The sequence below is a fragment of the Neodiprion virginianus genome, chromosome 3 (assembly GCF_021901495.1).
Source record: "Neodiprion virginianus isolate iyNeoVirg1 chromosome 3, iyNeoVirg1.1, whole genome shotgun sequence".
Classification (NCBI taxonomy): domain Eukaryota; kingdom Metazoa; phylum Arthropoda; class Insecta; order Hymenoptera; family Diprionidae; genus Neodiprion; species Neodiprion virginianus.
Window position 1 is genome coordinate 34,433,736 of NC_060879.1, and position 20,094 is coordinate 34,453,829.

General features: G+C 37.3%; 4 protein-coding genes across 6 annotated transcripts; 3 read left to right on the top strand and 1 right to left on the bottom strand.

Moving 5' to 3' along the window:
* Positions 1-378: 378 nt before the first annotated feature.
* LOC124301342 (synaptic vesicle 2-related protein) lies at positions 379-5,423 on the top strand. The gene is made up of 7 exons (XM_046756259.1): positions 379-1,590; positions 1,670-1,854; positions 1,975-2,171; positions 2,287-2,350; positions 2,737-2,862; positions 3,206-3,414; positions 3,541-5,423. Exons 1-7 carry the CDS (start codon positions 1,389-1,391, stop codon positions 4,157-4,159), a joined length of 1,602 nt encoding a protein of 533 aa, XP_046612215.1. The 5' UTR covers positions 379-1,388; the 3' UTR covers positions 4,160-5,423.
* On the bottom strand, positions 4,387-11,077 carry LOC124301340 (small G protein signaling modulator 1). 3 transcript variants are annotated; one of them, XM_046756255.1, is made up of 12 exons: positions 10,747-11,077; positions 10,534-10,653; positions 9,088-9,638; positions 8,622-8,765; positions 8,088-8,403; positions 7,787-7,993; positions 7,182-7,447; positions 6,702-7,048; positions 6,384-6,605; positions 6,007-6,273; positions 5,642-5,832; positions 4,387-5,529 (listed from the first exon to the last, which is right to left on the bottom strand). In XM_046756255.1, the coding sequence occupies exons 1-12, from the start codon at positions 10,781-10,783 to the stop codon at positions 5,441-5,443; spliced, it is 2,757 nt and encodes a 918-aa protein (XP_046612211.1). In that variant the 5' UTR covers positions 10,784-11,077; the 3' UTR covers positions 4,387-5,440. The 3 variants fall into 3 exon arrangements, with proteins under 3 accessions (XP_046612211.1, XP_046612210.1, XP_046612212.1); XM_046756254.1 differs by having other exon boundaries at positions 6,384-6,614; positions 10,747-11,075; XM_046756256.1 differs by lacking the exon at positions 10,747-11,077 and having other exon boundaries at positions 6,384-6,614; positions 10,425-10,653.
* Positions 11,078-11,632: 555 nt separating this feature from the next.
* On the top strand, positions 11,633-18,047 carry LOC124299830 (N-alpha-acetyltransferase 25, NatB auxiliary subunit). The gene is made up of 10 exons (XM_046753210.1): positions 11,633-11,973; positions 12,107-12,331; positions 12,999-13,252; positions 13,603-13,826; positions 14,032-14,341; positions 14,417-14,721; positions 14,928-15,186; positions 15,482-15,727; positions 15,881-16,477; positions 17,571-18,047. The coding sequence occupies exons 1-10, from the start codon at positions 11,913-11,915 to the stop codon at positions 17,793-17,795; spliced, it is 2,706 nt and encodes a 901-aa protein (XP_046609166.1). The 5' UTR covers positions 11,633-11,912; the 3' UTR covers positions 17,796-18,047.
* Positions 18,048-18,230: 183 nt separating this feature from the next.
* Positions 18,231-20,019, top strand: LOC124299648 (KRAB-A domain-containing protein 2-like). The gene is made up of 2 exons (XM_046752915.1): positions 18,231-19,109; positions 19,168-20,019. The coding sequence occupies exons 1-2, from the start codon at positions 18,246-18,248 to the stop codon at positions 20,017-20,019; spliced, it is 1,716 nt and encodes a 571-aa protein (XP_046608871.1). The 5' UTR covers positions 18,231-18,245.
* Positions 20,020-20,094: the final 75 nt, after the last annotated feature.

A 20,094-nucleotide genomic window follows, 5' to 3' on the forward strand; every position in this document is an offset into this window, starting at 1 on the left:
TTCGCACAAGTAATGCAGCTCGCGTAACGGAAGTCGTAACCTTATCTTCTCCAATCGATTAGTGTTGATCAATTAATAAGATTTACTAACTTACTTGTGGGCGTTACTTAGACCAACTTTTATTCATTGTCAACATCAGGCCGCGACAGTGTAATTATAGCAATGTTTGTTCTAAGTTAACTACCGTTGCGAAACCTCCGTAACCCCTGGCGTTGCATTTGGAATTGCAGAAACCATGACAGTTTCTGCTCACGCGATACTGATCGTATATTTATTCTCTGCAGTAGTATGACATTTTAAATTAGGTACACAAGAAATGAGTTTGGTTGGTCAGACACTTCCTTCCTAGCTCCGTACCCTGCATGTACGTAAGATAGATCGTTGGAGCCTTGAAAACGATAGTAAACCGAAGACGTGAGCATCAACGGGCTTCTTCGCTCTGACAATCAGCCTTCTCGTTTAGGGATAATCTGATAGGTGTCCGAACTCTGCTAATCAACGACTGATTTAGAGAATGCTCACCATTTGAGCCGAAAGAGATATCCCAAACGAGTATTTGGATTTCTATCAATACTCTTCGCAGTATATCTATCCTGTGTAGAACACGCGTTCTTCGGAGCTGTTACCATCTATAGCAGAGGATGCGACGCATATACTTTGCATGACGCTTTCCACACGCGCAGTACTTTGGTTACGCCTCGAAATTATCTGCCAGCACTGCATTTAATTTTTAATAGGTAACAGTTGTCCAATTTACCCGTTTGTAAGCCACTAACAAAATGTCCAGCCAACGTCCAACAAACTGTTTTCACGAAAATGTATTGAATTTCCGTTACAGACGAGGGAATAAATTTACAGAGCTCAATTAAAGCCAACTGCTATTTGTAGTAAATAAATTATTGCTACTATACTATTCATGACCACACATATCTCGATGCACGAATAAATACACGTAAATATGCGCCCTCGAAATGGCGTAGAAAACTATTATAGCAATCGAAAGAGTTTTCGTTGCTATGATATTAGTGTATGTAGTGTATGTATTATACCTATTTGTCAATTAGTTTACTCAAAATACGGGGTGGAGATTATTCAAATTACACGTGTAACGTTATCAGATAAGAAGCAGAAGTTTCTGTAGTCAACATCCCAACAAAATTCAGTAGGAAAAAAGAAATCAAAGTAAGTAATCTGACTCCTAATGCGTACTCCGGCGTTTTGACAGCTATAACACGTTCACACGTTCCTCGATCGTCGAAAATGATCACGACGCATAACGGCACATCGCCTACGTAAGTGCGGCCATGCATTTGTTCCCCGATGAGAAGCGCTTTTCTAAAACGTTCAGTGAACACACGCCAATAAACTTATGAATAAATAGTGTAGCAATGGCAAATTATAGACGGCGCAAGTTTTCGGAATCTTATCAAGAGTTTGGCGATGATATCCGAGGATCGCGACTCGGCTCACCAGAGCAAGGATCGGTAAGATCAGCTGGCAGTAGCAACATCAGCAGCAATACGAATACCAGCAGTAACAACAATGTCGACATTTCGATGGAACTCACCTCTGTTGCAGTCATTCCTGACGGTAAATTGTTGTTTCACTAAGCAGCCGGTATTCAAAATATATATACCAAATTTAACTTTGCATTAATTTGCTACGACAGATACATTTACCGTTGCACAAGCTGTCAACATGCTGGGCTTTGGCAAGTTTCAAGTCAAGTTATCACTTTTTACGGGTCTGTGCTGGATGGCAGATAGCATGGAAATGACTATTCTCAGTATTTTAAGCCCCACACTTCATTGTGAATGGGATATTACGAGGTATCAGCAAGCTCTGACTACGACGGTACGTATCGTTAGATGATTTATTAATAATTTTTTTAATGATATATAAAATTCAATGTCCCGTCAAATAGTGATAATTTAAATGCTTGTACTGTTGTTCAAAAGAAATATTTTTGCTCAGGTAGTTTTTTTGGGCATGATGCTGAGTTCAACGTTCTGGGGAAACCTAAGTGACCGATATGGTAGGAAGCAGGCATTAACGATCTGTGCAGTATTGCTATTTTACTACGGATTCCTCAGTGCATTTGCGCCAAACTTTTTGTGGATTCTTCTACTCCGAGGACTTGTGGGATTCGCAATCGGTTGTGTACCACAGTCGTAAGTCCTATAAAAAACTTATAATTGCGTGTATTAGCTTATTGTGATTTATTTCAGTTTATTTAGATTTTTTTCTTTTTTTTGTCATTTGTTTGCTTTTATGTTTGGCCTACAGCGTTACCTTGTATGCAGAGTTTCTCCCCACAAAGCAAAGAGCCAAATGCGTCGTCCTATTGGATGTGAGTGATGATGCCCATCTTCATTTTATTTGTTTATCATTCATAGAAAACCCTCGTATTCGTGGCTTTACATCAACCATCACAAAAAAAATGCATACAGTACGATTTTCTTTTTGTTAAGATTAGGAGTACTAGTCCTGCATATGGTATAGTGCAGACTTGGGAAAATGTAGCTCTACAGTATCGAAAGATAATGGATTCATTTTGATGAGTTTGAATTTATTGATAAAACAAAAACAATGTTGGTCAAAAGATAATTTTCAAATTGTGTGTGTAGAAATAAAGGCTATACTATATTCTTGCACCATAAACTGATTCAATTCGGCAGTGACACTGAATTAGAAGCTCTGAAGTTTATCTGTAATTCAAATGTGATAATTCTTTAGTGTTTTTGGGCGCTTGGAGCATGTTTTGAAGTGGTCCTTGCTTTAGCCGTGATGCCGATCCTTGGTTGGAGATGGCTTCTTGTATTGTCTACACTTCCTTTATTTGTGTTTACTCTTATTACACCGGTAAGTCAGATTCAACAACACGTTTTTCTTTGTACATTTATTTTCTAGGTATAAATTTTAACCGTGCATACAACTCATGCACAACATTATCTTCATTAGAACAGTCCTTCATCGTGAAACATGAAATAAAACTTGACTCTAAGGATATTAGTAAATTGCTTAAAAATATATTAGTAGATTGCTTAAAAATAATGTATACTTCGTAAAGGTTCAAATTTTAGATGAAAATAACATATTTATAGCCTTTGGATTTTCATTTCAAGCAAATATTGTTGGAATTGAATCATTCAAATTCAAACTCACCACATACAGGTGTTGTAACATGTATGTTATGTCTTGACAGTGGCTTCCTGAATCAGCAATGTTTGATGCAGCCTCAGGTCGTATGGATAAAGCTTTGTCGACACTAGAGAGAGTGGCTAGAGAAAATGGTAAGCCTATGCCGCTGGGTAGATTGGTCATTGACCGATGTTATCCAAGTGGTCGTGGTAAGCTTCGTGATTTATTATCTTCAGAGATGCGTCAGACTTCTATACTGCTTTGGCTAGTTTGGTGAGTTTAACTATTGAAAAATATAAGGGTGTTACAAAATCAAAATAGAAAAACATATACTTGCTCTCTAATCTAATTGAATACACGTTGTAACTCGCATTGTAAATTTGTATCTCAACATTGCAGGATGACCAGTGCCTTCTGCTATTACGGACTGGTACTGATGACCACGGAATTGTTTGGGAGTTTACCAGGTGAATGCGGTACTTGGGGAGCCAAAACAATCACTGAAAAAGACTGCCGTTTACAGTGCCAATTGGAAAGTAGCGATTACATGGATCTTCTTTGGACAACTTTAGCAGAATTCCCTGGCATATTTTGCACGATATTTGCAATCGAAAAGATTGGTAGAAAGGGCACAATGGCTGGGCAATTAGCTGTATTTTCAATGTGTGTTTGCTTGCTCAGCAAGGCGTGCAATCTGAGTCGAACATTTTTGACAATTTTAATATTTCTGGCCAGAGGATTAATCGCAGGAGTATTTCAAGCTGCATATGTATATACTCCTGAGGTTTATCCAACGCATTTACGAAGCGTTGGTGTCGGTGCTTGCAGTGCTATGGCTCGGTTGGGAGCCATGTTGACTCCATATGTAGCACAAGTTGTGCTGCAAAAATCTTTATCCTTTGCAATGGGCGTGTATGCAGTTGCCGCTTTATTAGCAGCTGCGGCGACCCTGGCGCTACCTATTGAGACCAAAGGTCGAGGATTACATGAAGGCCCTACTTTTCCAAGTCAAAACTGAGGTAAGTATTCCAGAAAAAGGTGCTTAACATTAAAATATTTTACCTGCATTCTTAAAATATCAAACATGCACCCATTATTAATGCATATGCATTATGATTGAAATCAAATTACTGTTGGCAATTTAAAAAGACCTACATGTAGATTTACAAATCTAGATAACAGACAATTTTCTCAGCAGTTGATAACCTCAGGCTAATTGTAGGATGAAACATTTTTTGTACTGAATGATATGAACGTGCGTTTTGAGTCATCCGCATTAAGCAATCCTAATGTGTACATTATTGCAAAGAGTTTTCGTTAACTGCATACATTTATTGGCCATTCTGTATTAGCGGTCAAGTATTAAACGGTGAAATAGGATTGAAATTAGTTGAAATGAATGTTAGTAAATACAATTTATTTATTCATATTATTTTGCAAATTAAAGTAGTCTTTACGCCAAAAAGCAGTGCAGAAATGGAATGGTTTAATTATTTGTACTTAACATTTATACGATTTTCACAAAAGCACATGTCACTTTTTACTACGTGTTTCTTCGATGCCCATTTATTTATTTATTTATTTATTTGTTTAATTATTTATTTATCTATCCAATATGTAGCAGACTACGTCGAACTTTTAAAATTTTATGGCCTATCCTCATATCAAGGTACAAACACCATTGATACTCTTAAAACTGCCAGAACAACACTTTAAAAAGTACTTGCGTGGAGAAATAATCAAAACGCCAAAGCATTTTTATAGAATGACATTGCGTATGCAGCCACCACAAATTTATACATTTTTGATATGTATAAACCGTTCGAAAAAGTGACAATGGCTTTTACTAAAAATTATGAAACTGCTGGAAAGATTTAAGTCACCCTGGTATGATGGTCGATTTTAAATCGTTGGATAAAAACAATAACTTTCAGTATTTTATACAGCGATTAAGACGCACAAAAAAACATTTATCAAAATTGTATAATAAATAAATGTGATACCTTAGTAAGCATGAATATCTGAACTTTTTCCACATGTAACTTAATACCAAAATTTATTTAAATAAAAATTTATCGCTTTTTAGCAATATTTTTAAGTACTTTAACATAAGTTATAAATATGTAACCATATAATATGCAATTGTATAATCTAGCTTTCATAGTGAAATTGTTATTCAGAATATATAACGACAACTTTGGAGGGATATGCGATCCACGCATACCATGTCATGTAGTAAATACCTAAATAAATATGCTATGTATATCTATAATCTTCCAATACGAGATTCCATTGAGATTTATTTATTTTCAATAAGGGTTTGTAGTTGTAGAACCAACTCTCGACTTAGTGCCAGCACTGCACGAGCGTCGTGTCTTTCTGCCATTTCTGTTAGAGCAAGATTAACATATTTGGGCAATGAATATTTGACAAAATCGCGTCATTGAAATACTGGGCATATTTTCATTTCAACATATATGTGTATGGGGGTTGTACTCACCGTTAAAGAACTTAATAATATCTGTGAAGTCCATAGAATTTGTCAGGATAATATCGCGATAGGTTTGGACGAGAGCCAAAGCTAAGAAAAGAACAAAGTGATTTGATGCGACATATCTTGCTGCCCAAATCACCTCCCATACCATAAATACATCTTCGTATACTAATTCTCTTTTAAAGTCCAAAAGAAACCTGAAAATTACATAAGAAATAGTTTAAAATCCATTCAATGGAAATGCTGACAGGTATTAATAAGAGTGGGTATGCCATGGCATTGCTTTCAAGCCCGTTATCTTAGAGTGAAATACCTATATAAATCAGCGGTATCAGATACTAATTGTAGTAGGATTTTGAATCATAACATACCAGCGGTAGCAGAAATAGAAATGAGTATAGTCTCCATGTTGATGCATTAACTCGAAAAGTTCAGCATCCAGAATTTGTATTAGGCTCCGCATGTTAGCAAAGTGAGCATCCATTGCACCACCATGTGGAAAATTGGCAGACATTCGTTCCATGAGATTACAAAAGCAGGCATATGTCTTGGCTTCATCATCAAAAACCACCAGAAGAGGAGCGACAAGATCACACATGCCTTGCATATATCCCGCGTCCAATCTTTCCCACACGTACCTAAGCAATATTGTAAATTTGAGCACAACTTTTATACAAAAAATGCTGCAATGCGATGTAAAATTCCTAATGCCAACAAAGGGAATGTTTTTAGGATAAAGAAAACTTACGTGCACATGATATTACGCAATTTTTCCAAATTATCTGGTGGAACAAAGTACCAATAATTTCGGTCACAGCGCTGCACATCTTTATCTATCCTATGCAAATTTAGAGCAAACAGGTCCAGAAGTTCTTTTGAATAAATCCCGCCTTGAGATGAAACGGGAGAAGTAGGTTCCTCACCGTCTTCAATAGAATCCCCCAAATCACTTTCGTCATCTTGTTCTTCACTAGAGTGACTGTAGTTATCATTCATTATATCATCACTTGTTGCAAACGGTGAAAAAAGCAGTTTAGAAACTCTAATATTAAATATCGTTGTATACCTTTCGCTGGATTCGCTGCTTGGTCTATCTCGTTGTGTGGCAACAGCTTCTGCTGCGAGCCACTCAGACATGGTGGTTTCATAACTTTGTCTCGTACCTTCATCCAAGTCCTGTCTTTCATTCGATGTACTGCCCCATACATAGTGTCCCAATAGATATGGCCAGACTTCGCTTCTCAATTCAGCAGCTACACCTCCATAATAGGCGAGTCTCAGTACTTGCTGACTGTCGGTGACACATCCATCTTGTGACAAAAGCTGCCACCTCTCAACTGTAAGACCTTCTCTATCTTCTGTGCTACCTTCGACAATTTTTCCATTGACCAGTCCTGAGAGGTGTGTGCGTACCTTTAATTAACATGACACTACTATAAGTAATTTAAACCATAATATCTGTGAATTGCTGATAAGTAAGAAGATTATACCAGCAGTATTTTGTTGTTGAGGATCAATATTTTTTAATAATGACACTTATCCATACCGTTGATAAATGGCGACAATAAGCGAGCCAGCCGTAGAATGCTCTAGATATTATCTGACGTTTCATGGTCTGACAAACAAGACGAATTGGATGACCGTTGCTATTTTGCTCTGGTTGTGGGATAGCAGGGCTATCAGGAGGATTGAGTGATTCTGAAGTGTGTGGAGAGTCACTACTGGAAGCTGATGCCGAGGCTGAGGATAAGACTCTCCAATTCTTAGCTACACCGCGCCTGTAGCCTGGATCCATCAGTTCTTGACTCGATACTACACAGTGCATTAGATTCATTGAATCAACAACAATCGCACTAAAAATTTATGTTTCATATTTTTTGCATATTCAATCAAAAATATTTGTAATGATTTAATCAGGTTTTGTTGCCCGAAGATAAATCTGGTTTCAGAACAATTGGATTGAATAGTTTATAGATTTTGCATACTGTTATAGACCACAGGAATTTTTTTAAACATAGAACTAGTTTCTTGAATAATATAACGTAACTTTCTCTCTTAAATGGTACTGATTCACCACGTAACATGAATATTTAATTAGATGTAAATGAAACAATATGTAATTGGTAATGAAGAATAATAATAACAACATACATAAATCCTCTGGGCGAGCTTTACTAATGATCCTAAATACATAATCTATCGCTTCTTGGTTTTGATCTGGCATCGGTGCTGGTCGCCTCCGGCTTCTTGGAAACGCTTTACCTTTACCACGTTGTGACCAAAGTGGTGGATCAAGTTGACCCATCGGGAGAAGTCCATTTTCCAAGCAAGATAAGAATGACAGTAAGTGTCCTTGACCTGTAACATCGATCAATTTCATTTTTCATGCATTCATATGTTATGATCATAAACTAGATGACAAGTCAATCTTTTAATAATTTTTTCATTCTACCTGTGGGAAAACAAATTGGGGGTCTCTGCACGCCATCCTGACCTACTAGAACTACCGTACCACCACCTTCACCACCACCTTGTTGATGACAGTGAACGTATACAATGTCTTCCACTCGCAGATTCAGAGCATACTGCCAATATTGAGATTTGTCTTCTTTTCCATCTTTGCCATCACCCCCACCTCCGATACCACCTGTTTCTGATGAGCAATTACTGACAAATCCATTCATGAGTTGGTTCGGTGTCCACTTAATAACCAAACCTCGAGCGCTTTGGTGTAGGGAAAGATATCCTGGCATTGGATCTGATTGTGGCTGAATTTTCAACAAATTAATATTAGAGCCATATTAATAGTGTCCAGTCTTTAGATGAGAATTCCTCAAGATTGTCTTATTAACATTATAATAGCACGTACAGTTTTATCTCAAAGATCGTTTGGCAAACAAGACCTGTCTGTATGGCTCTGTAGCCTACGATGATGTGTTATTGATTTCTTCAAAACTGAACATAAGTGAGAAAGCGTCATACGTACTGGATGCACATTGACGTTGTTTTTTCCATAAAGCAGAGTAGCTTTGCTGTTTTGGTGTAGAGATTCAACGTAATCTTTGGCAGATCTGGGCATCTGCCCCAGGGCGTCTTCGGAACTACCTCCAGTATGTAGGCTTCTTCCAAACTTTTGAATAGATAAAAGAATTTGAAAGAATAGAATGGATATAAAAAGTTTAAGATATTTCAAAAACAGTCCTTACATATTAAGAAAGTACATTGTTTCGAAAATTGTAAACAGCTATTTCTCAACTGAAATTTTACAAGTTATGACAAAAAAAGTTTTTGCACTACTTTCAAATTGTGATGTATGAAATTTTTCTGCCATCACAAATCATTACTAACTCAATGATAGTGAAAGATCATTGATTATTAAAATATTGATTTTGTTATGTAGCTCCTAACTTTACAATGTAGGGATATAGTGATAAGACTATCCACATACTCACATTAAGAGGAGGAGTTGGTTGACAACTAGTAGTACCGGAAGATATTCTGTGTCTTTGAACAAGTTCGTCAGCAGGGGGATCCGTCCAAAAATGATCCTGTGTTTTGGTCTTGGAATAATCCAGGGCACACGGTCCGACTAACAAAGAACTAAGAATGGATCCACAATCTGGATCGGCAACAAGTGAATCCTTCTCATAGTATCGGCTACTATTCTCTACTAAATATGCAATAATCCCTGCAAGCTGTTTTTCGAGCAGTGCCAACCGTATCCATAAATATTTAGGTTGTTGGTGATGTGATTGCGAAATAATACCAGTGGAATTTTTTTTCAATAATGGAGGTGGAAGTGGTTTACTGGTGCTGTCGCCACTACTGGAAGATTTCCTATTTGTTGGATCCACATTTTCCAAGTCTTGAACCATTCTTGAAATGTGATTAGCAGGTGGGAAGCTTTTAGCCACTTTGTGCAACAGTGCTGTAGTAGAACTCGTTTTGAATAATCCCAAAGCACGTCTCCTTAGTCCTTGCGATAGGCATGCCTCTACAGCAGCTAAAGTTATATGGATTGACACGTATTAGGATTGGCAAAAAAATTGGCTCTTTGCATTCATTCTTATTTCAAGTTCTGGGTTCTACAAAAAATAATTTGAAGATAACTCAAATGGGATAAAATTTGACGGCTAACAATCGTCTTTTGATACAATCACACTTTCATATACCTATTCGAGCAAAGTTTGAGATCTCCTCATTATTACACCAAGTAGGCGTAATTATATTTCAAAGTCCATTTTAGTAACATCCAAAATTGTAAGTGTTCACAAATACGAAACTAACAATCGTGAATTAGACACCAATATAGTCTGTCATCAAATTTTGGATTAGTTGGCTAATAACTTGGGCAATTAGAGAATCTTTCTTTGGTTTAATACATCAGTTTAGCGTATGCAAGTTTCTAACTATAAACCACAGTTACAAATTACACTTTCTCAACATTTATATATCTATTAAATTTCTGGTGACAGTATTCAGAATGAATATTTTTTGACACTTTGCGTTGGCTGTAATTTAACAAAAAAGATGTGATTGTTTTGGTTGTATTAATGATATAGCCCGACACTTAAAATTATTCATTAGAGGAATACTAAACGAATGAATTTAATCAGATATATCAAGTTATTTTGATGTTTGCAATTTTTTCGCCAAAGATGAGTTTCGAAGATAGTAATATGCTAAAACCGAAAATAAAAAATATACACTTTCCTGCACTAGAGGACCCTTAAAATTTAATTTTTACTGAAATATTCATCAGCTGCTGTTAGTGAAAATTTCATCATACTTTCAGATTGTCCGGATTTCCAGGCTTTCTTGCAACTCTGCGTATATGCATATGCGTATACGGGCATCTCGTGTACACAACATTTATATATATCTATACGTATACTCGCCACATAGGGAGGTAATGCTGCTGCTCTCTTCGTGTACGAATTTTCTTGTTACAGCTTCCTCCATAATCTGTTTCACCTCCTTCTTAACATTCCTTATCAATCTCTCCTTAAAATTCTCGTCTGAAATAACATCGACAACATAGATGATACGTTTCCTAACATACCTGTAATCACGCTTGGATAGTGATTTATATAAGCAGTAACGTAATTTACCCATTTCAAAACCGGGGGTGGCGTCGAGGCCCGGCATCAGCTGTATCTAGTTCTGTTCCAAATTCAAGGTGGAGTTCAAAGGGTGGGGCGAATAATCAATACCGAGGTTACGCGCGGTCTTATCACCTGTTACGCACTGCCAGATAAACAAAACTCTATCCCAGACGACATTCACTCCATTTAAACGGGCATTTGTTAGTATAGCAATTTCGCAACACTGACCACGAAAATACTAATTTCAAATCAAATTTGACGCTATCAATGGACCGATATCCCGTCTCCTGTCGTATGATAGCGGACGTTCAATGGTTCGCGCGCGCGCGTTCGACACTTCCTAACATTGCGCTACATCCGCATAATCGGGCGAATCGTGCGATACGAGCCTGCGCGTGCATATGCTGGTGCATACGAATTATTATCTTCTTTCGGCGGATTCGGCGTTACCAACGTCGTTGATCCAAACTCGTTTAAATTCTTAGTTGTTGATACCGCCGTCAGATGATTTGGCGGGGAAAAATGATTTTTGAACAATTTGAATAGACTATCTAGCATTTTATGACTAATCTTCAACTGGGTAAGTTTTAAAAAAGTGCATAAAATGTACTTATTGAGAATTTTAAGCTTAATCCTGCGATTCAGTTGAAGTCTAAACTGAAAACTATATCTCAGATAAATACGATTTTGCAAAAACTCGCAATGGCAGTGGTATTCGCCAGCTGTAATACCTAGACGTCATTCATACAACGTGGACTGTAGCTATATTCTTCAATCAACGCGTTGACGGAAGAAGTTAAAGGTGGGTGACCCTTGGGAAAATTTTCGTGATAAGAACTTCCTTGGATCATAAGAAGTCACTGCAATCATCGTTGACTGAAGAAGACTGTTAGAAAGACGGTTACGATAGCATGGACTGGTATACATATGTCTTCAGTCAACGATGATAGTGTTTTGTGTGCTTACGGGCTTGCATGTTGAACGGCTCCCGCCGATAAGAAAAGCTACCGCAGAGTATTGGTCCAAAAGATTCCAGAAATAACCATCTTGAACTTCTTCTATCGACGACTCAAAGGCTGGCAATACTGATCCCATAAGCCATAGGCGTAGAAGGACTTGTAAGTCTGGTTAAATCCACCTGCGCTCGCAATACATAACAACAAAAAAGTGTCATGGCGTCCAAGGCCCATGTGGACAACACGGTGAATGAACGCCGACTAAGACCGATTTATGGTAAGTAATTCCATGATTTCAGTGAATTTGTGCTTATTAAATATACCTTGAAACAGTAGTGTTGATTAGGTGGCAATATGACCAAGTTGTTCGTAAGGTTATGTAATTCAATTGTGTCCTTTGCTCAACATAGACTGGCTGGATCATGGAAATAATAAAAAAGCTCTTCAAGAAGCCGAAAAGGTGCTTAAAAAACAGCCGAGTAATCAATGCGCCAGAGTCCTCAAGGCACTGGCTTTACTTCGTCTTGGCAAGGAAGATAATTGCCAGATGATAATGGAAGAAGTACGTGCTGAGGTTCCCTGCGATGATTCTACCCTTCAGGCCATGAGTATCTGTTATCGGGAAATACATAAACGTACGTTACAATCATCTTTCTACCCCCGATAATAATAAACATGATAGATTGCGCATCACAGTGCTTACAGAGTGCTGTTACGCCGTAGTTGGATTTCAAATGTTTTACAAAACACATCACATATCATTTATTATATTATACTGTTAATATAACGCTGCTGACTTGAAATGTATGTTTATCGCTGATTTGCGTCTAAAATTGAATCAACTATTTTCAAGGTTGAATTAAAGTTTTTAACACTATTTATCCTCAACGTAATTTTGGATCACATTATCTACAATCAGTCAATTATTAAAATACAGTCTATCTAAGACACCCGAACAACCTTAATTGATATTAGATTATTGAGATAAAACTGCAGGCAATGACTATCAGTGCCTTGCAGTACTTACCTGTGAAACAACTTGAGTAATTGGTTTTCATAAGAGTTCAGAAATTTGAGGGTTCATTAATTTTGAAAACACTGTAACTTACTTGAGAAACAAGAGACCAAGCAGGAAATCTTGAAGATAATCAATTCTACTATATTTTATTTTCAAGATGCTCATCTAACATACTTATATTCTAATTAATGCACAATATGCTCTAATTAAAAAAATACCAGTACCGAAGCTGCTATCATGTTTGGAGGAATGGATATAATATTCATTGTAACTCTTGTCAATAGCGGATAAAATCAGTGAGTTGTACGAAGCAGCAGTCAAAGCAGACCCAACCAACGAAGAACTTCTTACGCATCTATTTATGTCCTACGTGCGTCTATGTGATTTTAAAAAACAACAGCAAACAGCGGTTGCTCTTTACAAGCTGAAGCCCAAGAATCCTTATTATTTTTGGGCTGTGATGAGCGTAGTAATGCAAGCTATGCAAGCTGATGAAAGGTTGGCAAAAGCTGTTGTACTACCACTTGCTGAGAGAATGGTAAGACGTTTTTCATTCTAAGGGAACTAGAATGTAGTATTTTTTTTTCAGATCAATTCGTTCGGTATATTTTCACCTATATTGGGATCAAAAATGCATTAAAGCTGCTGTCAAAAATTTGAGGTAGTCACAAATTTGCAGATGTATGGATTTAATATCAGCTGGCTCTTAAAAACATATATTATTAAACCCAATACAACTCTACTTTGCTGTTAGAAATTTTTTTTTTACTATAGGTTCAGAACAATTACGCGATATGTGAATATTTTATAGAATAATTCAATGAATGTAAAAGATTTCATATCTTCCATTCGATCAAGTAAGCACTAAGCTAAATCATTGGAGAACAGGTATTGAAAATGGTGAATGAAGGCAGAATTGAAGCAGAACAAGAAGTTCATTTGTACCTTATGGTGTTGGAACTTCAAGGAAAAGAGGAGGCAATTATGGAGGTTTTAACAGGACCTCTTGCCTTCCGTTTATCATCTCTCCCTCAACGGCGAGCCACACTTATGTTGCAGTTGCATCGATACTCGGAAGCAGCTAGTACCTTTAAAGAACTGATGCATGAAGAGTAAGTGACCCCTAAGTGCTAGACAAAAGTATATAAAAAAATTTAGTCATTATTAAACAACGTTAATTAAAATGATTATTTTTGTACATTGTATAGTATACTTTTAAGATATTAGGTTAATATGCTTAAAATTTGACTGGAAGTTTGTATACAAAATTAGCTGATGTAACGCTTGTCTAATTTCTTACAAATGTATCATTGATAGCATTGACAACTGGACCTATTATCGTGACTACTTAGCAGCTGCATTAAAATCAGAAACACCACAAAAGTGCTTGGATCTTTTAAACGAGATTATTGCAACAAAGGGTGAGAAAGCAAGAGCTCCTCGACTTGCCCGTTTTGAACTGCTGAAACATGCACGCTTATTAAAAATTGAGCTGAACTCGCTTGATTCTACACAACTGATGCACCAATATTTTACGCAGTTTGGGGAGAAAGGATGTGTAGTTGGAGACTTGAAATTGTACTTACACCTTCTAAAGCCAGATGAACGACTGCATTTAATTAAAAAGGTTTATAATCAACAGTGCTATGCTACGAACAATTGCATTTGTAAAATTCTAAGAAAAATATATTATTTTTATCAGCTGGAGCAAGACGTGGCTGTTGGTGCCGATGATTATCCTACTACCATAGGACAGATGCAAAGACACATTCATTTAGAGCAATTAAGACGCATATGTGGCCTACATCATTCTCCTACGACTAGTATAGAAGAGAGAATCAGTTTGGCAGATCGTCTATGTGACCTTCATAAAAAGGGAAATGCACTTTGTCCTGCAAGCGATCGATTGCCAACTGACTTCTGTCCTGCTGATGCATATGGTCTTTTGGCCACTCACTTGTTTCATCAGCTTTGGGTTGAAACGCAAGAAGCGTTGTACCTTTACAGGTAAAATACAGTACCATACATATAGGCAATTTATATCACAGATTGTCCATATGGCTGGCAGCATAACACATTTCCAGTTTATAAAACTTTTTCCTCACTGGATGCCACTGTTATCTGCGTGTTACTACAGCAATTTAGGTGCAAAAAAAAAAATTTATAGAAGCACCCCAGGATTTCTGACTTTTTCTGAAATGGTTATGTTTTAGGGCAATGGCACTACTAGAGCAAAGTCTTGTGTCAAGTCCTTCCAACTTTCACACAAAAATTTTACTGGTACGAATTTATCTTGAAGCTGGTCTTGTTGGGGCAGCTAATCATATATTCGCGTTACTAGACGTCAAACATATACAGTTGGATTCATTGGGGCACCTGCATGCCCCACTTCTTGCACCCTTGGGACATTTATCACAGGCATCTTCAACTCTCGATCATGCTGCAAAGTTCTTCGTAACAAATTACAAAGATGTATAAATTTCAAATATCTCAATGCAATTTGAAGCAGGAGTTTTCAATGTAATTGAATAATTGCACAACGCTCATCACTTTGTGTTTTTTGCGAACAATATTAGTTTCAAACGCGGTTCAATACATTCAATTCACTTATTTACATACGCCAATCCAATTGTTATTTTTCCGCACTCCCTACAATTATTAAAAGTTAGGATATTCCTCTTTTATTTGGGAACCCCTGCTCTAAGGAAATTGCTACACAAATGAATGCAAAGATAAGTCATATATATGAATCTAAATGAATTTCCAGAGCGCAGACCATTTAACATTTGCTTATAAGTATGGCAGTTTCGTAAAAATCCAAGAGTTTGTGGAACTAAGGAAACGATTGGATAATTCATTACATTTTGCGATGACAACTGTGGATAAAATGTTACTCGAACTTAGTTGGTGCGATAGTCCTAATATCCTCTCCGTCATGCTCACTTCTATGCGGATACAACCCCATGAAGATTCAATTAGATGGAACCTCATCAGAGACAATAGAGACCTTGAGGTAAATTATTGTTGCATATTAAGTAACTTATATATTATTGAACACATGGGAATATTGGCAATAAACATTTGAGTGTAATAAACTGTATTGGATGTAGTGCGTGAAACGATTGTTCCATTTTGTTTATAAATCATGTTGTCTGTGTGGAAATAGGTGGTTGTTGGATGGGAGCCTTTAGATAGCTATGAGAAAGACCCTCGTTTTCGAGAAGAGACTGTATCCTGTATGCTGGTATTACTTTCTGCTCGCAATTTACTATTGCGGATAGTCGCAGCAGCAGCTGAAACTGAATCATCGCCACTTTTAGCTCAACTGGGTACTGAGCTTGAGAAGTTGCAACAAGAACGTATTCCTGAGGTTTTAGATCATTTACAAGATCGGGGAAGCAGTGCACAGAGCATTTTGGTACCTTTAGATGCGATAGAGCGTTTGAAAGAAGCTCATGAGTCGGAACAATTGAAAATCATTGCACGACTTGCAAAGTGTCTATCACGCTCTTCGTCTCCTGATTCTCAGTGCCTACAGGACTTGGATGCAACCCCAGGCCTCCGAACTCTTCCAATACCGTGTCAACAAACTCCAGCTTCATACAAACGATTTCTTATGAGAGCAGTGACATGTGGTGAAACACTCGCATTGATTGGGGCTGTATGCTGTGGTTATACCACATCTCAAACTCCGTCCTCAAATAAAAAAAATAATAAAAAGTCGGGCAAAAAAATCAAATCACCTCAGCCTGATCAATTAACGGTAAGCAGTCATTCTTATTGTCTCCTTTTGAAATGTTTCGGATGAGTGGTCATAATGTGATGTTAAATATCCCTTTTCAAAAGCAATTTTGAATGTCTCAGGGCACCAATTTTCTATCTTTAGCTCTTAAAGTAGACAGCCAAAGTATGGACTTTTGTAATAATTTAAAAGGCTCGTATTGCTGACCACATAAATAATTGAAAAATTCTTGATAATGTGCAATTTATCAGTTATACTTATGGACAAAAAACAAATAGACTATAGCGTAGGAATACATACTGTATTATTCAAATATAACAATACCTAGTTTATGATTATAAGGCAAGGATTTAAATTGCTAGCACAATATTTTTCAATTGATTTTATCCACAGTACCGTTTGTCATATGATAAAGACAAAGAAATTACATATGCACAAAACTTTGTTCCATTCCGTTTTCATACTTGACTGGACCCAGAATGTGTCATGTATAAATTTGGTCAAGGGAGATATTTACTGACAATTACTTGCTCAAAGTAATATGCCTATAATTTCAGTACTTATCCAAACTGATGTTAACTATACGCAACAGAGCCACAAGCACAACACCCCGAGTTTTTGTCAGCATTACCGACGTAGCACTATCACCCCATACGCTATTGATGTGTTCCTCGTCAGAATCTGCGACTTACAGCCGTTTTAAACTGGCCCATCCTGTAGCATTTGATCACTAAAGACAGCCGGCGAGTGCATGATAGTTAAATGAGAATCCCCTAGCTCTGTTCTCATTCTGGTCTCAGCCGTCAAATGCTACTAGATTGGTCAATTTTAAACGGTTATAATTCGTAAACGACAAATATCCTGTAAGAAAAAAAACGTTTCAGTTGCAGTGTTCACATGAAATACATTGGTAGTCTACGAGGCAATAGTTTTGGATCACCCTGTATATGTAACATGATCACAATCCAAACCGAATACTTGAAAATCAATCTCATTGACGAGAATACAATTCTCCTGAATGAAAATGGCATAAAAAAATATTTATATTCACTACTGTGTTGGGAGCAAGAAAATATTCCTGCATTTCTATTGTCACCTAATTTTTGCTTTTCAGGATGGTTGGAAAGACATAGGAAACTTACTAGTGGAAAGAGCTAATGTATTGGATTCAGTTCTTTCAATGTTAGAAAAGGTACAATTGCAAACAGGGCTGGATTCTGAAGAAGCCGTAACAGCAACTGTGGTACAACGTAGTCAAGAAAGCATCGCACAAAGTTCTAGGGAGATTAAGTCTCGTGTGCAGTTAACTATAAAACTATTAAATAGCCTGAATAGTTGAAAATATTAGAAAAACGTCTGTACAAAGATCATCCATCAATTCGTTCACTGGTCTGAGAGTGCCATCTTGTTATTTATGTACATAAGGCTTTGCCACAGCAAACCGATACCCATGAGATTATATCTGTCATAGGCATCTAATAAAATCAGGCATTTAATTAAAAGCCTAGTCATCTAATTAAATGCCGGCATTTAATGAAAATCGTATTGATGTCTTTCATTTACCATTATCTGCCTAGGGATTAACTTAAATGCCGGCTGGATCTTCAGGCAAATAATAAAAAAAGCAAATGTATATCCACGCACGATCCGCCCGTGTTTACCACGCATGTTCACCTAGCGACAGTTTGAAAACAAATATGCCCAATTAATTCAAATAGAAGCAGTCGGTCAGTAACCGTGATTGAGTATACAGATTCGCCAATTTATAAATGATGGGAAATTCTTGAAAATGGAGAGAAGTGGTGTTTGTGAAGAAACATTTTTGCAAAAAATCAAGCATATCATGGATTTCAATAATGGAAAAAGAGTGATGTGGGATTGTGAGCACTCTAAAAAAGTGAAAACGATTTTGAGCAGAACGGAAGCGAAAGCAGATATGTCTCACTACTACTACTTCAAGAAATATGAATTGTTGCAAATCGGGTCTGTGAGTAGTATTGTCTTGAAGCGGAGTAGCGAGAGTGACGATTTAGTCTATATGGTTCCAGTAGAAGGTTATTTCGAGAAATTGTTAGAAGCTCACAATCAAACTGGCCATGGAGGTCGAGATGAGATGCTGTACTACATGAAACAAAAATGGCGCATCCCCAGGAGTGCATGTGAGATATTTATTAGTTGTTGTGAGACATGCAATCGAAAAAAGTCAACGGTAAGAAAGGGCGTAGTTGTCAAGCCAATTCTTTCCCGGGGGTTCAACGCTCGCGGTCAGGTCGACTTGATTGATTTCCAGTCATGCCCCGATGGAGAATACAAGTGGCTTATGAACTACCAGGACCACGCTACAAAATTTATACATCTACTTCCTTTACAATCCAAACACGCGGCTAATGTAGCAGAAGAATTGTCAAAAATTTTCTTCACATTTGGAGCTCCAGCTATCTTGCAGAGCGATAATGGCCGAGAATTCGCTGCAAATGTTGTCAGAGAACTTGTTTCTCTTTGGCCGAGCTGCAAGATGGTTCACGGTCGTCCCAGACATTCACAAACACAAGAAAGTGTGGAACGAGCCAACGCTGATGTAGAAAATATGTTGCGAGCGTGGATGATTGATAATAAATCGAATGAATGGGCAAGAGGCTGTTACGAAGTGCAGGTAAAATATTCTTACTTTATTATTATTAATTATTACGAAAAATATTCTTACTTTTTAGTGGCTGAAAAACACTTCGAAACACCGGGTAATTAACAGGACGCCTTATGAAGCTATGTTCGGACCTATGAAAAATGGCGTGGCGAGTTTTAATTTGCCCCGCGACGTTATTGCCAATTTAAATACAGAAGAAGACTTGGAAAACGCTCTCCGATTGCTCAGCGATTCGGATCAACAACAACAACACCAAGATAATCCAACGGTACTGAGTACACAGGAAAAAACCCAGGAGCATATTTGTATTGTTTGTGAATCTGGTGTATCACTTGAAGACGCAGTGACATATCAGGAATGTGATCTGGAAACGCACATTAATTGTGGGACCTTGGCCGATCAAGATACATTTTTTTGCTCGTTATGCTCAAGAAAAAAACATATCCATGATGTACAGGAAGATTGCCATAGGAGGCAGAAATTGCCAGCAAATAAAATGGTGACATTTTCTACTGAGAAATTTCCAGAATTGGCTGCTGGAGATTGCATTACACTAGCAGTTCCAACTGTAGATCGAGCCCCCCTTGACTTCAGCAGAATCCTGGGCGTTGTTCTAGATAAACAAAATGAAGTATATCAAATCGGAACTAAGGCAGGAATAATAAAGGGTTGGTTTTCTCGACCGGAGATACAGAAATCAGGAGCCAGTATGATTACTCTTCTGGATGTTCGGAGAGATAATTTTCTTACCCTTAGAGAAGCAGCGGCGGCGCAATCAAAAGGCCAAGGTTACAAAAAATGTAACTGCAAAGTGACAAAAGAGCAATGTTCGACAAAGCGGTGTTCTTGCTTCAAAGCCAATATGAAATGCGGATCTCGGTGCCACAATTCTAATTCTTGTGCGAATAAAGACTGTTAACTACATTTTTTTTCTAAATGAATTATAACAAATTTTCAAATGACTTATATAATATTATTATGTTATATGATTTTC

Coding starts and splice junctions, on each gene's coding strand:
- LOC124301342 (XM_046756259.1), top strand. CDS start 1,389: ATGGCAAATTATAGACGGCGCAAGTTTTCGGAATCTTATCAAGAGTTT. Junction 2,351..2,736: donor AATGCGTCGTCCTATTGGAT/GTGAGTGATGAT, acceptor ATAATTCTTTAG/TGTTTTTGGGCGCTTGGAGC. Junction 3,415..3,540: donor ATACTGCTTTGGCTAGTTTG/GTGAGTTTAACT, acceptor TCAACATTGCAG/GATGACCAGTGCCTTCTGCT.
- LOC124301340 (XM_046756254.1), bottom strand. CDS start 10,783: ATGCCGGGCCTCGACGCCACCCCCGGTTTTGAAATGG. Junction 9,639..10,533: donor CAGCATTACCTCCCTATGTG/GCGAGTATACGT, acceptor ATATAACTTTAG/CTGCTGTAGAGGCATGCCTA. Junction 7,448..7,786: donor AGCTCGCCCAGAGGATTTAT/GTATGTTGTTAT, acceptor TGCACTGTGTAG/TATCGAGTCAAGAACTGATG.
- LOC124299830 (XM_046753210.1), top strand. CDS start 11,913: ATGGCGTCCAAGGCCCATGTGGACAACACGGTGAATGAACGCCGACTA. Junction 11,974..12,106: donor CCGACTAAGACCGATTTATG/GTAAGTAATTCC, acceptor TGCTCAACATAG/ACTGGCTGGATCATGGAAAT. Junction 12,332..12,998: donor TTATCGGGAAATACATAAAC/GTACGTTACAAT, acceptor TCTTGTCAATAG/CGGATAAAATCAGTGAGTTG.
- LOC124299648 (XM_046752915.1), top strand. CDS start 18,246: ATGGAGAGAAGTGGTGTTTGTGAAGAAACATTTTTGCAAAAAATCAAG. Junction 19,110..19,167: donor GAGGCTGTTACGAAGTGCAG/GTAAAATATTCT, acceptor CTTACTTTTTAG/TGGCTGAAAAACACTTCGAA.